Here is a 16,566-nt window from a genome sequence, read left to right on the forward strand (position 1 = left end):
TTGGGGTTGTCCCACGTAGTAAGTAGGAAGAGACCAATAATGAAAACGCGACTGCGCCCCTTCCAGAAATTACGGAATATCATATCCTGGACATGCGAACAAAGGACCCAAACGGCCTAGAAAGAAAAGAAGCCAACTTGGGCACGCGCTGATGACCAGTGTTGGTTGGTTGATGGGATCTTCCATGTCCACGTGCGACGCGGAAAGGCGATGCGGAATAGCTATGCCGATAAAGGCGGAGTCGTCGTTCATCAGGGCCCAGTTGTTCGGTGGACATTGACGACATTGACGAGGCTCTACCCCTTGATGGTTCTGGTTCGCCCGAGCTAGTCCAACTAACAAGGCTGGTACATACATACATAGTTCTGCCTCCCAGGGTGCCTGCCCTAGCACTTGAGTTGGCGAAGCTCTTTTCTGATCCTATTGGAACGACCATTCTCCTCCGCAAGCTCCGGACGGAGAGTCCAAAGCCGAGTCTCACCAAGTGCGCACCTACACCTCGCTCGGCCAACTTTTTTGTCGTGGAAGATGAGGATTCAGGCAGGAATGGGCTGAAACGGGCCAGGATGCGGAAACACCAGCATACTGATGGGTGATTGATTGCTGGCCCAATAGCTTGGCCACGGAGGAATAAACTCCCTGGCCCCTGCTCCCTCAAGGGTTCACTTACGGCCTTGGCATAATCTCTACAGAGTACATACTACTCTCCCCTGCGAGTTTAACCGCAGGCAATAGGAACAGGCTTCTACGGAGTGCTTACGGTAGATGCAACCTAACAAAATCGTTGGGGGTTGGGGAATCTATACGCAATCGAATCTATCATCCATCTATCCCATGCGGAGCACCAGCCCAATCCCACCCCCCCCCCCCCCCCCCCTTCAAACCGGACAAGGCTTCTTGCGGAGCATCCCAGGCTCCATGCTTTGTTTGGGGTTCAACTAAGGTAGGTACTGTACATTCCTAGGCACAGTACCTAACGGAGTAGGATCCTAGAAAGTCCAGGGAAGGTCGGCTCCATTGTTAGTCCCTGACAGTTAGTTGACCGTACTCCCATATATTCGTAGCGCTCGAGTTCGACTTGCATTATCTCTTACCATTCAAGGCGCGTCGTTAGTCCCATTCAATACAATACAGCCAAGCTTCTGGCGGGGCCATCAATCACCTCCGACCTGGACCTGAGTTGTCTTTCCCCAGAAGAGTCATCCATCAACCTGGCCACGGTGCCGTCACCGCTGAATACGGACCAGGCTTGTTTCACTAGCGTGGGAGCACCTTTTCGGCCTTGGGCTTGCCTTTCCAACCGATTCATGGAAGGGGGAAAAGAAAGAGCTGGAGCTAGCTGTAAAATCACATCCGAGTACCGGAGTACTGTGGCCTGGCATATCTCCTGATTTATCAGCTCGTGTGTCTGCGTCTTTTCATCGACTTGTACCGAGTACGTGCATGATGATGAGGTGGATAAGGTGGGGTTGCCCTTCAACCAAAGGCACACCACCGCGTGCTGTGCTTAAAGTACATAGGTAGATAAACATCGCACGTTGGCTGGTTCGCTCCTTCCATTTGCCTGATCCACGGCCGCCACTGGGCGAGATAGGGTGTCACCGTCCAACCAGACGCTACCGTCATGATCAGTAGATGATGCCGCGTGCACCGCACCATAGATGTACAGTACGGAGTAATAAACAGTACCTCTTTACTCGCTCCTTGAACTCGCTCCCGCCTTGGTCCCGCGTCCTGCCCTACACGTGTTGTGCCTAAACTATAAACCTCCCATCAATTATCATCCAACTCGAAAACGCGCCTCTTGTCCTGATGTACTCCCTACCCCCTACGTCTGCGTCTACGTAGGTAGTTGACGTCTGGTCTTCTGCCGCTCTCTGTTTCCGAATCCCGGCCCGTTCTTCCCGCGTAGCTACATACCTAGCTAGCTAGCTCCCTCCATGCCCCAGCAAGCACCAAACCATTGCGTTCGCAGTCTCCGGGCTTGAAGAACTGCCCGCTTTCCAGCCAGGCGCCGCCTTTGGTCCCAGCATTCAGTCGGACGCTTTGACAAGACCTGCCCTGTGCCCTGTCAGCGACGGTGGCCTGACGTCTCCCCGGTCCAACCCTCTGGTTGCTGTTCCACGGTGAAGGAGGGAGATCCCCCTCTCCCTGGCCGTGTCTGAGCGGCGTAATGCAATTTGGAACACTGTTTCACCCCTTACAAGTCTCGCAAGTTGGATTGATTGAATCTCAAGGTAGGGACAAGGCTTTAGATAACCAGATAACCTTAACACTGCGTCTCTAATTTCCCGCTCCAGGTCAACCAAGCATCATCCCAGCCAGTTACAATATCTTGGGCATCTCATCTCGCCGTATACCATCACAGGGGCGGCACTCTGTTAAAGTCGCCCGGCATATTTCATCCAGCTCTTCCCCCACATCACGAAAACGAGAACTCAAGCCAGCATTATAAAATCCTTATCCGGCCAACCCTAATATTAACCTGATCCCCGAGAGCCTTTGACTTTTGCAGCCAAACTGGCTATAACGTTATTCCGCCTCGGCTCGATTCAACCACGTCAGCGTCTGCCCCACGGATCCTTACTTCTTCGTCAGCCATTCTCCCATTCTCGTCCCTTGAACGCGCATCGTACTGTATTCTGACAGCCTGACATGCGCCAAGCTACTCAACACAGTCCAACGCGTGAAGAGCCCGAGAGACACACCATAACCCTCTTCGATGTCCTCCACAATTCCTTAATCCTCCGTACCATTGCACCATATCTGCCTATTAACAGTCTTCTGCAACTATCGGCATCAAACAAAGAGTTCCAATCCCTTATCTACAGCACACCTGGTGTTTTTCGTCACCTCGACTTGACTCACATTAAAAGGGCCAAATCCGATGTACCCATCGACAATGGCGGTGAAAGATGGCGCAATGTTCAGCTACATGATGGTCTGACCGAGGATGAGTAAGTCGAGCGACCACAAGGATCTACCCCAAGTCAAGTCGAGCCGTTCCGCTGAATAGACCAAGGTACTACTCTTCCGGGCCGCTGGGAGGTATTTTCAGCGTGCTCCGTCAGAAACACATTCTGCAAGATGTTCAGACTCTCGTCCTGGATGGCATGTCGGTAACGGCTGACTTGTGTTATGCTATCATCAACGACGCATCATACAGCGTCCGCATCTTGTCTATACGGGAAGTAAGGAACTTGAACCAGGGCAAATTGCGGGCGGCTTTGCAGTATAGCTGTCGACCAGGTCGCCCAAAGAATTCGCCTCGAGTCAAAGCTTTGTATGTGTTTGGGCCCCAAGAGTCTACTCGGCGTGGGATTCACAACAGCTCGTTTGGTCTGGGTTGGAACCACAAAAGCAAGCCGGCTCTTACTTGGTCATTGGCACAAGAGGGCGAAGACTGGTGGTCAAAGAAGGGTCGCATACTCACGCGCCGGATCTCTCCGGAATGGGTGAACTGCATGGCAGCTTGTGCAGGACTCATAGCATTTGATGCAGTCCTTTGTCAAGGGCCCCGGCATGTCAACTCGCCTGTATTTGGATGCCCGTCGATGCCTGCAGATACTGCCCCGGCTGTAGCCTCGCACGCTTTGGGCGGCTGTGATGGGTGCGGAAAGGCACCGGAAGGTCTACTAGCACAGGATGCATCCTCGCCTTTTAGTTTGCCGCTGCTCACTCCTCTCCCGATCTTGACGTCTTCTGTTCAATCAGCAACGCGTCCCACTCAGCGCGGCCTATCCTTTGTGCCACGGTGTTTCGACTGCATCCGGGAACGATACTGCACCTGCTGCAACAAGTGGTGGTGTGAATCGTGCTATCAGCTCCCGGGACATTCTCAGGACGTTGGCATGAATAGTTTTCTCGTGCTGGATGATGATAGTGCGGCCAGTATCGCCCAGATACTGGATATGCAGGAGGCAGTATCCAAGACCAAGGTACGACACGGCCACCACTTGTTTCCAATGTCCAGCAGCTGGAGTGGCTGCAACGGATGACACTCAGCAAATGCTGTGCGGCGAATGTTACCTCGTGTGTAACTACACGACGGACAAATTTCTCTTCTTTTTGTGGCATCCGCTACATCGTCTCATATTTGGGGGCTGCTTTTCGCTGACTGGTTTCCACTAGTCCCGGGTGTCGAAAAGCTGCTGGGAATGCGGCAATAATGTAAGTCTGCTGGTTGTCAGACATGTCAATGTGCTTGGTCTCACTCTGTCGTTCAGTGCGATTCATGCATCACCAAAACTCAAAGAGTATGCAACAAGTGCTGTGCCGGATATTGCACCGTTCACAACGAAGGTTCATCCTCCGAATTTGTAAGTGACGTCTTTGTTTACCGAAACAACCCAACAACGCTAATACATATTTTTTTTCGACAGTGCGATTGGTGTGTCTCCCGCGGTCGTGGACTAGGACGACAGTAAGTCAAAAGACAACTATTTCAAATTTGGTTGATTTCCTCCATAACCTGACTCCTTTGTGAAGGGAACCGAAATCGACTGGCATGAAGAATGCACTGAGTGGTGTACCTACGTGTCTCACACGACGCAGAATGAGGGATGCTGTGACAAGACCACTTCTTTGAATGTAATTTTATTTTTGGCTGCAAGACCCCCAGCCCTTTCCTAAAAAGGAAAGAGAAAAAGAAAAGAAAAGAAAAGAAAAGAAAAGGGCTGGTTGGTTTCGTATTCGAGCTGAAGAACTCGGCCTTCTCAAATAACCGTCACAGGTGACACTGTGACGGGAACGACTGGTATGATGAGTTGCTTTTCGGCAAAATTCCCCTCCATCAGATAGCGATATATGCACACAACTCTAGTTAGTTTAGAAATGCGTTTCTCAAAGATCAGGCTGCTTGTATCTAGTACAGAGACACGTTAAACACCCCCCCCCCCTTCGAGTTTCCGAGGTTTCGTGCAGTGCAAATGCGTCTCGTGGCATTTTGACAAGATCTCCTTACACACGTTACGGTAGTAGGGTTTAGATATCCAACCCGCGGGCGAGTGAGTGAGCGCATCAGCGAGATATCGTCAAAGCGCGTCGTGGATCCAACCTCGTTTCGCATACCTTGTCTTTGACGTACAGATAGGACCCATGCCACGATTAGTCGGGAAACTCTCCACTCCGCTTTGCACGGTAGCATGGGCAGCGTGTAGATGCTTCCTTTGTTCCGAGGTCCGGACGAGTCCGGGCGCCCCGGGGGGGAAGGGGGGGGGGGGGAATGTCTTAGGCAGCATCGAAGCCGGCGGAAAATTTGCGCGCCACGACAGTCGGGCCAAGCTCATCATACTCCATCTTTGTCACGACCAGCTTCTCGATATCGGCATGGGTGGCGAGGTTGGCAGCTCCGCGCCAGGTGCTCGTGATAGGATCCGCTGGGCGCGCCACGCGGACCACGCAGTCATCCGGGAATCGCTGCACCACTTCCTTCTGGAGACGCTGAACGAATCCATCAAAGAGCGAGTTGCCGCCGACGACGACAATGTTGGCCAGCAGGCCGGGCCACAGGCCCACGGGCAGCTCCTGCAGCGACTGGCGAACCAGGTCAGCCAGACCCGGTTGGCGCGTGCCCATGTCGGACGGGTTGAAGAGAATCTCGGGCACGGCGAAGCGCTCGTTTCCAAGGGTCAGAATATCCTCGTCTCCGTCGTGGTTGGGCGCGGCCAGTTTCCTCGTCTTGCCGTGTCTTGCGGCGTCGTATTCTCGCAACAGGCCGCGCGGCCTCGCGTGGAAGTCTGGCAAGACGTAGTCTTTGAAGACGCCCGCGCCTGCCAGGTACGAGGGACGGGTCTCGCCCCTTGTTCCCTTCCACGTCTTTTCAAGGTCGGATTTGAAGTCGAGGGAGACGTGGCACGCGGCCTCCTTCATCTCGTTGACGATATATGTCTCGTTGCGCAGGTCGAAATGCCGGAGAGACAGGAGGCGCGCCAGGTAGTTGGTCAGGAGCTTGCCTCCGACGTCCAGACGCCTCACGGCAGAGTGAAGGGGTTGTCCGCGCAGCAACGGCGTCACGGTCGTGTGAGAGTAGCCGGAGTCGACCACCAAGAGGACCTCTGCAGGTACATTTGCCGCCGTTGAAGCATCTCTGGGGGTGCGAAAAAGGCTCTGGGCATCGAGATAGGCGTTAAAGCTCGGACCTGGAGGGCGCAGGGGAAAAAAAAAAGAAAGAAGAGAGACAAGGTTAAGATTGCAGGTTCCACTACATTACAATGGGGATCGGGGCACGTTCGGAGTGGAATCCGATCCGCAGTTGAGTCCGATCTGGGGCTTTGTGGGAGGCCTACCAACACCACGGTAATAGCTGGCGAAGCCATACTCCTCAAACACAACCTGGTCGCAGTTTGACTGCAGGGAAGGGAGTCCGTTGGGGGGCTCGGCTAGTATCAGACGCATCTCGGCGGGGTCGCGCTTCGCAGAGCCGTCGCCAAGCAACTCTTGGTCCCAGATCTCTTTCTGGGCTTCCCAGCTGACGATGAAGCCCCTCTCGACTGGGCGCCGGAAGTGCATCTCTCCATAGTCGGGGCATTTGGCAAGGTCGGATGCGACGTAGATCTTCTTCTTGGAGCGGTCTCGAGCGATGCAGTTGGGGATGACGCGCGGCTCGTCGATGCGACCGTCGGCTACGCAGCCGGCTTTCAAGGTGTAGCCGCCGTTGTCGACAACCAGGGTGCTTGATGGCCGAGAAGGCGAAGCTGGCTTGGCCTTGCGTCCGCCCGCCATGGGATTCTGGATGGTGAGCGTGGGGAGAGGGCAAGGTTCGTGGGCGAAGAGGCCATGCTGGGGGTTGATGGAAGAGGTTTGGGGGAAACGAGGTTGGTTGGAGGAAGCCGTTGGCATTTAGGAGGTACCAGACCCAACCTAACCTCAACTACCTACCAGGTAGGTACCTACCTGGTAGGTAGGTAGGTACCTAGTAGGTACCTGAGGTAAGATAAGAAGGGTCAACTGGGTTCTGTACCTGCACGTAACTGCGGCGTGCCGGGTAGGCAATTCGAGTCGAGCACGACCGACCCGAGGTGGACAAGGCCCCGGTTGCCCTCGTGCTTCCTTCTACCAGGACGGTTGCAGTCGAGTTTTTCAATAATGCAATGGCATCGGTACTCTAATCTTTGCTTTGTTTCCATGTTGTATTTCATTCTTTACATTGCCTGGCTCCATCCTGGAGTCTCCAGTTGCTTTTTCGAGCGCCAAGGCGGTTCCAAGGCGGCGCAACCACTTGAGAGCAAGTAAAGGCAGGATACGACATAGTCAACGCGAGGATGCTCTCCATGGACACAGCACAGCGTCTGGATACCGGGGTCAGTAGTACTAGGAGTGCACAGCCCAGGATGTACATACACATTGACGTAGACCCGACCCCCAATGAGCCAAAACTCTTGATTAGCTGTGCCGAGTACGTCTCCATGCAGGCAGCCAGACAGAAGGGTCAAGTGACTCAAAAGTCATTCAGATCCTGGGGTTTTCCAGGATATTTTGGGGTATCAGGCCCCATCGCTGTGCAACGGCGTCGATGGGGATTGCGCCTTTCGTCTGGCGCTTGTTGGAAAACGTCTTCCCCCCGCTCTCCCAGGCATAGTCTTTCCAAGGACCAAGCCTCGGCCACATTTGCTCTTTGACGAGTCGCTCAATCTTGTCTCTCCTGGCCGCGGCAGGCTGGTCGGGCTGGCCGCCAAAGCCGACAACGCTGTTCCACAGAGTCCAGGTTTCTTCGAGCTCGTCCACGTTGGAAACCCCCATCACGGTGATGCCGATGCGCCGTGGCGAACCAGACTCGTCAGCTGCAGCGTCGGAAGCGAGAGCCTGTGGGTGTGCCGCGGACCCAAATGGTGCGCCGACACGAGCCCAATTCTCCAAGGCCCATCGAATAGCCACTTGCTCGAGCTGCTCCCCCGACTGCCTCGCGATTCTGGACAGATCCCGGCAGGCACTGCGCAGCTGAGGCGGAGCGGGATGCCACGAGGCCATCGGGCCGTTGTCGGCTCCTCTGGTTGTGATCAATCCCATTCCCAGCATGCTCGCATTCAGCACGCATCCCACCCGGGCCTTTTGCAGCCGCTCCAGAACATCCCGTCGCCCTAGCTGGCTGTTCTGGATGCAAAAATGGGAATACGACATGATGGCATCCAGGGCTTCTCCAGTCTGCTCCTTGACCATCTCGGCCAGAGAAACCAGCACATCAATCGGATAGCCGCTGATGCCGACGTAGCGGATGAGTCCCTGGTCTCGCATGCTTCGCAGCTCTTGCACAGCCTGCAGCACCTCTGTGGTCGAGACAAACTCGGCATCGTGGGCCAATACTAGGTCGAGATGCGGCGTGCTGAGACGGTCGAGGCTGCGGCAAACGCTGTACCGAATCCACGAGGGAGAATAATCAAATTCGTCGTTGGTAATGCGGCCAGCTTTCGTGATGAGAAAGTAGTCGTCCCGACGCGGAGGCGGGGTCACGGCTCGGAGCGCATCACCGAGCAGCACTTCAGAGGGGCCATAGTAGGGCGAGGTATCAAATGCTGCAATGTTGAGTTCAAGGGCCCGACGGACGATTTCATTGTAGGGCATCTGAGACGGGTCGTGATTATATTGGTAATTGAACGTGGCCGTTCCCAACACCAGGGGGGGCAGGACCTGCGACAGCGGCCTCGGTTGAGGTGCCATGGCGTTTCAAGAGCAAAGGGTTGCTCGACGGAATGCTGTCGTGTGCTAGACAGGACACGCAAATGTCATCGTCTCACAGTATATGGTATATGCTGTTTTCGAGCACGGGAAGGCAAGAAATCAGGGACGGGATGCCGAGGGCCGCGGGTATACAAACTATGAGGTGGGAAAGTGGAAACTCGAGACGCAGAAGCCCCAAGACTGAGCGTGAGTGAACTCTCACTCTTATTCGTCCAGTATTCGTGTCGTGAAGAGGACCCACCAACCCTTGATGAGTTGGTATGTATGCCCGTTTAAGACTCGTCAATTGGAGCTAGGGCATGGGTTTCGTGGACATGAATTGGACTTGCCGACAATGTTGAGGAGGGGTCGCCGGCACAAGTTCCGTCAAGAAGGTTTAGCTGGAGTCTGGACTCAACTTGCCGCACTGATTACTATTAATGGTTCTACGGAGTAGTTCCAGGTTGCATCGCCAACGGATTTGCAGCTGTGACGCCAGGATCTGCCAGTGGGAGTCGGCTGTCAGATTGGCCAGGAAAGAGGGAGAGAGGGAAAGACAAGGAAATAATAAGAAAACAAGAGAGAGAGAGAGAGAGTATGCCCCTAGATTTTTCATAGTCTTTTCTGCCATCTGCTCTGGTACCTTGACCGCCAACCAACCATCTTGGAATATCCTCGCCCCCCTGTTCCTGTTCCTGTTCCTGTTCCTGTTCCTGTTCCTCCCTCGGCGCAGCATCCAACCGCTGCCATGATGCTTCTTTTGACGGCACAGAGCGCTTCAAGAACCTGTTCCCAGCAGCCAGCCCAACAGTTGGATCGCATGTAGACTGGACAGGCACTTGACAAGCCACGACCACAGTTTTGACCTTGAACGAACGCACTGTATGCAACAAGCAAGGTCTTTATACTGAAACAAGTTTGCAAAATTGTGCGGAGAGGTAGGCAAATCCCCATTTTCTACATTAGCTTAATTGATACACGATGATTTGGCCAACAATTTTAACGTTTTACTCTACAGGATTGACATTGATTTATTTTTCCAAACACCTCATCGCTCAAATTCACAAAGGGTATGCGCACTTTCGAAGCCCGTCGCCAACAATCCAGCCCCTTCCTTCACCACTCAAAAACGTGTTTCGCCTCCGCCTTACGCCTGAGCAATAGGCTTCTCCATGTAGTTGCCTGTGCCAACAGTCTGGGAAAAAGTAGTGGTGGGTTTCCACTTGGCCGAGGTACGAGGAGTAGTCTCTTCCATCATCTTGTCGACTTGCTCGAGAGAGAGACCCTTGGTTTCCGGAATCAGGAAGTAAGCATACACAAAGGCGCACGAGCAGAGACCTCCCCAGATGAAGAATACCGATGACCTCAGGTTGCCGCGCTTTTCACCAACCATGTATGGGGTGATGACGGCAATGATGGTGTTCCACAGCCAGTTCGAGGCGGTGGAGAGCGCAACACCACGAGATCGAATGGGAAGAGGGAAAATCTCGCCAATGACGATCCAGGCACCAGGACCCCACGTGGAGGCAAACCAGAAGATGAAGATGGAAATGAAGGCAATCTGTGCGTTGACGGCCGGGACATTGTCGGCCAAGTGATTTTCAGGGTTCGCGGGATCGGGGTGAGTGTGGTTGAAGCCAACGGTAACACCAATAATGGCCACGAGGAACTGACAGATGAGCATACCCGCAGCACCGACGATGAGAATGGTGCGGCGACCAAATCTCTCGACAGTCCAGAAAGATAAGGGTGTGGATAATACATTGACAAGAGTGAAAATCAAAGACATCAGAAATATGTTGCTGATGGCACCGGTGGACTTGAGGAAAGGGGTCGAGTAGTAAAAGATGAAGTTGACACCAGTCCACTGCTGCATCATCTGCAGGGAAGTACCAAGAATGGTGCGACGGAGGTTGGACTTGCCGCTCCAGATACTGCCCTTGAAACAATTGGCCCAGCTGCCAAACCAGGTGGTTGATGGAATGAGAGCACGCTCATACTCCTCATTGGCAATGATCTCGGCCAGCTCTGTCTGGACATACTCGGAATTTGGAGGCTGACCACGAACTCGAGAGAGGGAGTCGATGGCATTCTGGATCTTCCCCTTCTTGACAAAGTAACGCGGGGAGTCGGGGAGGAAAAGCAACCCGATTCCGAGAATCAAGGCCCAGGGAAACTGAATAGCAATGGGAACACGGTAGGCACCCGTGTTATCGTAGTCCTTGGCGCCATAGACAACAATGGACGCCAACATGATACCAATGGTGATGCAAAATTGGTAGCCGGCAACAAGGGCACCACGGACCTTGCGAGGACACTACATCGAACCTGTCAGCACAACTACTCCGCTATGGTTGGCGAAGGGGGAGGGGGGCGGGGGAAGGGTGTTGGGAAGGATTTTGGAAAAAAAAAAAAAAAAAAAAAAAAAAAAGGAAAAGACATGGAATCGGCAGGGGGTGGAACAAACGCGCGCCACTAACAATTTCAGACATGTACAGAATGACAATGGCAGACTCGAAACCGACGCCAAGACCAGCAATGACTCGACCAGCAACAATAGGGCCCAGGGCATATTCGGGGCTGGTGATCATCTGAACGGCGCAGCCAAGCGCGTAGATGGCGCAACCCATAATGACGGTCCATTTGCGGCCGATCCAGTCAGCAACGTCACCAGCAATCAAAGCACCAAAGAAGGTTCCGCATGACAAGATGGAGACAATCAAAGAAGTCTTTGATTCATCGACTTCCGGGGCACCGACGTATTCGACGGCATTAATGAAGATCTGGGAACCCAGGACACCGTTAATGTAACCGGAGTCCTAACCGAAGAAAATACCACCGAACGAGGCAAAGGCGCAGAGAAGATAGGCCTTCCAGGTGACAGGAGCCTCGATGTGTTCGACGTCAGGAGCAGTACGAAGGGCGATGGAGTCCTTTCGGTCGTCTGCCGACCTATCGACAGTGTTGGACATTATTGCTGTCGACGATGGGGCTGGCTGGTAAATTTCTTCCAGCTTTCGTCTGCAGCGGCTGGATTCTCGGCAATTGTCGAACAAAAGAGTTGGGAGTACTTTTACTTCTTGACTCGCCAAGTTTTTTCCTGGAGGCAGAGAGACAAAAGGTGCCTTCTGATGTGGGGCTGGAAGGGAAAAGCCCGTGAGACAATGGAAGAGACGACACGAGGAGCAAGGCAGGTCCTAAAGGGATGGGTGAGAGGGTGGAGGACGACCCTTTTATTTAACCCACGAGCCAGCGGAGCAAGCGATCAATCCTCGTTCCAGAGTCTCAGAGTTGCATTCCGCGCTTCATTGACAAAAGTGGCTCTTGCGGGTGAAGACCCGCGGATTCAGCTTAGGGCAACATTTAGTAAGGAGAATGAGCCGCCATTCCTGCAGGGGTGGCGTTTGCCCACATAACGCCAGCAAGGAAGCGGAGCTTTTCTCCAGGTTTGGGTCTGCATATGCATGGCCATGCCGTCAAGCAACAAGAGAAAAATCTGTAGACATGTGGGGGGAGGAAGGGAAGGAGGGCAGGGGGGGTAGGGGCGGTCTTGGGCCTTGGCTTGGTTTCTCGCCCTAGGATCCATCGTCCAACTGACAGGTTGACGATGGATGCTAGACCCCAAGTGGTCAGACAACCAGACATGAAGAAAGGAGCTGTCTGGGGAAACCCGCGTGGGAGATTGCGGGGCCCAGACTGGTCTGGGTTACGAGGTAAGGCCGATGATGGTGCCAGATGGAGGCAATGGCCCACATCGGTTGACGAGAAGCGCCGAGAAGGGCCGGCTCTGGAGAAGCTAACGGAGGGTAGTTTTTCTTTCCCGCGCTTCGAAGAACCGATGGGCTGCTGAGCGAAATGGTCAGATGACTGGTAGAGGGTGAGAGTTTGTCGACGATGGGCGAGACTCGAGGCGAGAAACTAGCGGCGACAACGGTCAGCAAATGCCCGAGGAAGCCTAAACTCTGGCCCGTCTTTTTCTTTATGGCCCTCGGAAAGGCATATTAGAACTTGGAACCAGAGCTGCTAGGCGACTCGTGACTCGTGACGAGTGACGAGTGACGAGACAACCTCCACGCAGCACCAGGGTCAAGGGACCTCTAGTCAGACTCGGGGCTCGGGAGCCAGGAACTTGAAGAGGAACAGCAATTTCCTCCACGTCGTCAGCGTCAGGTGGCGTAGAGGGAGCGGTACTTGAGCGCTGGTGGTGAACGCTATTCAAACCCTAGCCCCGAACGGGTCGAGATTTTACCCGTCGGAATTGGAACGATGATGACATTGGACAACGAGCTGCCAAAGGACCAAGGTGGTCACAGGATATCGTGGACTCATGGCATCACTCCAAAATTGCAGATGCGCAGCATCCCCTACGGAGTATTTCAACGCTGGACGCTGGACGCTGGACGCTGGAACCCACGCCGCAAACAATTACTTGGGGCGTAAGAGCATCATTTCCGTATTCGCATCGTGGCAAGTTCAGCTGCGAGTCTGCGACCGGTCAAATTTACTCGGAAAAAACATCGTCTTTTGAACGGGCAGAGAGACTCTTCTACCAGGGGCAGGCAGGGATGGGGACCAACCAGTTACCAGACCAAGGTTTGGTGAAGAAACGGTATTCTCGGGAAATAGTCGCACAAACGAAAAAAGTACAGAAAGTACGGGGGTACTGCATAGCCTCTATACCTACTCCGTAGGTACCACGACCTACCTACAGTGTGTATTTTCAGCCCGTGGTAAGACGGCTTCGAAAACATGACCGGGGGGGGGGATCAGACATTCCAGCAACAGCAAGTACGGAGTAGCGAGAAGCTCTCCGCCCTTGCAGGGAACTGGCTAAACCGTTGTTTGGTTCCTGTTTACGGGGGGCGAAATGCAAGGTGGATTTCAAAGTCGTTGTTTTCCATTCGCAGGTTCACTTCAAAGAGGCAATCAATCCCGACCGGAAAAGCTTTTGCAATCGTCAGCTGACGCCCTCATCGGCAGCCCAGCCTCGAATCAAAACAAACCCTCAAAGTGGACACTTAATGGGCCCCGTTCTCACGGCAACTAGTCCTTTTAGCTGGACACATGACGCATCCCTGTCAGGGCCACTTGAAAAATCCTGGGCCCGTTTGGTGAGGCGAGACAATGGACAAGGAAAATTCATCCACGGGGGGCGCAAGGCAAAGGGCCAAACGGGGGCAACTTTTCGGTCCTTCTTGAACGAAGCCTAACGAGTTATTACTAACCAAGTACATACTACCGAAAGCCCCGACGCGTCCAACTTGGACTTGCAATACTACGCACTTTGATTCCGTGGCCGACTCAAATCGTGGCAAATGGATGGCTTAGGGCCATTACGGCTTGCTGCAGCTGGCCGGTCGGGTTAAGTGGTTATTTATGCCCCAGACGCTTGCATACCGCATGCATGCGGTCTGACAAAGACTAGTATCGAGATGGTTGTGTGGGGGACAAGCGCGATGGGCATGTCGGTTTCCGTCCCATCAACGTCCTGAGAAGAAGAGAAGCCACTCGGCCACTCGAATCGACCCAGACTATGTAGACTTGGCCCGCAGGCGCATCGGCAGGCTGACCCAAGCACAGGATAGCCACAGCAAGCCGCCGGTTGGAGAGCACTTGGGCGGTGGCGGTGGATTTGGCCGAGATGTCGGATAGCTGAACCGAGCCACTACCTACCTACCTCCTAGCCTCAGGTAGGTTACATGGGCGCGATACGCACGCACGCACGACTCTGGTGCGGCCGGCCTACTGCTTCATGACCATTGACAACTATTGATGACTCTGCCAGCCACAGTAACCGTGAGCGTCTACTCCGTGCAGCGCGGGGGGGAAAGAAAATGCAAGCATTTGCAGTGAATCAAGTCGTTGATTCTCTCGTTCCGTGCTGACTCTTGCTTGAGCGCTCTCCGTTTATGACGCCTTCCGTTCGTTCGTTGACCAAATGAAGGGGAAAAAAAAAAAAAAAAAAGAGCAAGCCGCCAATAACACTCCAACGATGCCCCGCTGCCGCCAGGCGGTGCGACGGGACATGAGAAATATACATCTGAGGCGCTGGCGACACCTAGCCAGGTTTACAAGGGTTTACAAGGTATGTTACATGTTACATATGTAGCACGGAGTATGTGCGGAGGGAGTACAGAATACTATGCACTCACTATGCCACGCGCATGCTTACTCGGAACAAGATTGCACCTACGGAGTACTGTACGGAGTACTCCGTAGCGCACAGCATTCACGAGTCCATGCGCAAAGCGTGGATGGGGATGGCAAGGCAAGGCAAGGCAAGGCAAGGCAAGGCAAGGCTAGGCAAGGCAAGCCTGTCTGTCTCAAGCGATGCTACGGATACGACGGCGCGTATCAGACACAGACAGTCCAGTCCAGCTTCGGTCCGAATAAGCCGAGCCTCCTTCTTCATTGTCTCGATGGTTTGTTTCAGCGTGTTTCGGCGCATACGCAGACGGCGACGCTCCAACGAGGCGAGGCATATTTACTTTTTGACTGCGCCGATAAGCACTTTCAAGACGCGCGGTTGGCGGCCAGTTGCCGATACGATGCGACACCCAGCAGCACCTGCTGCCCAGCCCTCGTTTTTCTTTTTTTCTTTTTTCTTTTTTCTTTTTCTTTTTCTTTTTCTTTTCCCCCTCCGTCGGGCTGCTTCCTCCTTCCTCTTGCGTCCGCTTCACTCACGCCTACAAAGGACAAATTTGTTGTCGTTGCGTCGGTACCCGGTGCATCGGGGCGATTTTTCGCGGCCATGGACGGACAACAAGACAATAAAAAGAAGAGAAAAGAAAAGAAAAGAAGAGAAAAGAAAAGAGAAGAAACAAGAGAAAGGCAAAGCAAAGCAAAGCAGAGCAAAGCAATGAAGGGGGACTTGGCAGCCGGTCAAGATGGCACAGGCGAGCTTTGGTGTAGTCCTTTTCTCTTCTTCGCTTTCCTTTGCTTTGCCGCAACGCCAATACAAAACGTCAGCCTATGTTCCTCGTCCGGCTGTCCCTGTGCAGAGCATTCTCTGGCCCTCCAGCCAGCGTGTCTTTGTCTTTCACCTGGATCTTGGGTCACTGCGTCGCCGTACCCGTGCGCAGTGCGCATCATGGTGCAAACAATTGACCGGCGTCCCGCCACTCAGTCGCGTAGTGAGTCGTGACACCCCAGGTCCTGGAGGCCAGGATGCCTGCCTCTCTGCCGACCCGAGGCTGGAAAGGGACCGGCGCGTCAGCCTGCCACGGGAATCAGACTTCATTCCTATCTGGACTGCACTACACTGCACTGCACTTTGGCTCTGTTCCTTTGCCAAGCAATCGCAAATCGGTACAGCCGTTCAAGCTCTAGTGACGGCCATGCCGCCATGTCGAAGCCGGCGTCTGGCAGTCCATATAGATGCTATGTATCAAGTCTGGTGGAACCGCACACTAGGCAGGGGCCTACGGTTTCTGCCCCCCCTCCCCCCCCCCCCAGGAATAACATGCTTTGTTTGTCCAAGACGTCAAGAGGCGGTACGGTACGCGCTACGCGGCAACCCGGGTCGGACACCGGACGGATAGATGGGATACGCAGTCGCCTTCTCTCCTGACTCGCGTGTCCGTCGGTTTGCATTCCCACGGCGTTGACTTCCCGGTGTTCCCGCCCAGCTTGTCACTCTCATTGGCCTCATTCAATCAGCGCTGCCTTGGCTTCCTGCACCGTTATATATTCAGCCGGGCCGGGGCCAGGCCCGATCGATCTGCTCGGTACTCCGCACCCCGTACGACATCATGTCCATGTCCGTCCGGCTTTCGGCTTCCGGCTTCCGGCTTCCGGCTCATGAAACCCGGGCGTGCCTGGTGCAGCCCAGCCGTCCCACGGCCCGCTATTTCACGTCGCATCTTTTGCCTCCCCCCTCGAGCGTTTGGCTGCTTCACTCGCGCGGGCCGA

General features: G+C 54.1%; 5 protein-coding genes across 5 annotated transcripts; 2 read left to right on the forward strand and 3 right to left on the reverse strand.

Annotated features, from left to right (window-relative positions):
* Positions 1-2,173: 2,173 nt before the first annotated feature.
* On the forward strand, positions 2,174-2,455 carry UV8b_00881 (uncharacterized protein; the record flags this gene model as incomplete). Its single annotated transcript, XM_043138379.1, has 2 exons — positions 2,174-2,237; positions 2,301-2,455. 2 exons carry the CDS (start codon positions 2,174-2,176, stop codon positions 2,453-2,455), a joined length of 219 nt encoding a protein of 72 aa, XP_042994313.1.
* Positions 2,456-2,655: 200 nt separating this feature from the next.
* UV8b_00882 (uncharacterized protein) lies at positions 2,656-4,588 on the forward strand (the record flags this gene model as incomplete). The annotated part of the gene is made up of 6 exons (XM_043138380.1): positions 2,656-2,957; positions 3,023-3,938; positions 4,132-4,170; positions 4,227-4,319; positions 4,383-4,423; positions 4,489-4,588. 6 exons carry the CDS (start codon positions 2,656-2,658, stop codon positions 4,586-4,588), a joined length of 1,491 nt encoding a protein of 496 aa, XP_042994314.1.
* A 641-nt stretch (positions 4,589-5,229) lies between these two features.
* Positions 5,230-6,723, reverse strand: UV8b_00883 (uncharacterized protein; the record flags this gene model as incomplete). The annotated part of the gene is made up of 2 exons (XM_043138381.1): positions 5,230-6,140; positions 6,288-6,723. The coding sequence occupies 2 exons, from the start codon at positions 6,721-6,723 to the stop codon at positions 5,230-5,232; spliced, it is 1,347 nt and encodes a 448-aa protein (XP_042994315.1).
* A 726-nt stretch (positions 6,724-7,449) lies between these two features.
* UV8b_00884 (uncharacterized protein) lies at positions 7,450-8,655 on the reverse strand (the record flags this gene model as incomplete). The annotated part of the gene is made up of 1 exon (XM_043138382.1): positions 7,450-8,655. The coding sequence occupies one exon, from the start codon at positions 8,653-8,655 to the stop codon at positions 7,450-7,452; it is 1,206 nt and encodes a 401-aa protein (XP_042994316.1).
* A 1,147-nt stretch (positions 8,656-9,802) lies between these two features.
* UV8b_00885 (uncharacterized protein) lies at positions 9,803-11,627 on the reverse strand (the record flags this gene model as incomplete). The annotated part of the gene is made up of 3 exons (XM_043138383.1): positions 9,803-10,972; positions 11,136-11,474; positions 11,538-11,627. 3 exons carry the CDS (start codon positions 11,625-11,627, stop codon positions 9,803-9,805), a joined length of 1,599 nt encoding a protein of 532 aa, XP_042994317.1.
* Positions 11,628-16,566: the final 4,939 nt, after the last annotated feature.

This window comes from Ustilaginoidea virens, chromosome 1 (assembly GCF_000687475.1).
Source record: "Ustilaginoidea virens chromosome 1, complete sequence".
Taxonomy (NCBI): Eukaryota; Fungi; Ascomycota; class Sordariomycetes; order Hypocreales; family Clavicipitaceae; genus Ustilaginoidea; species Ustilaginoidea virens.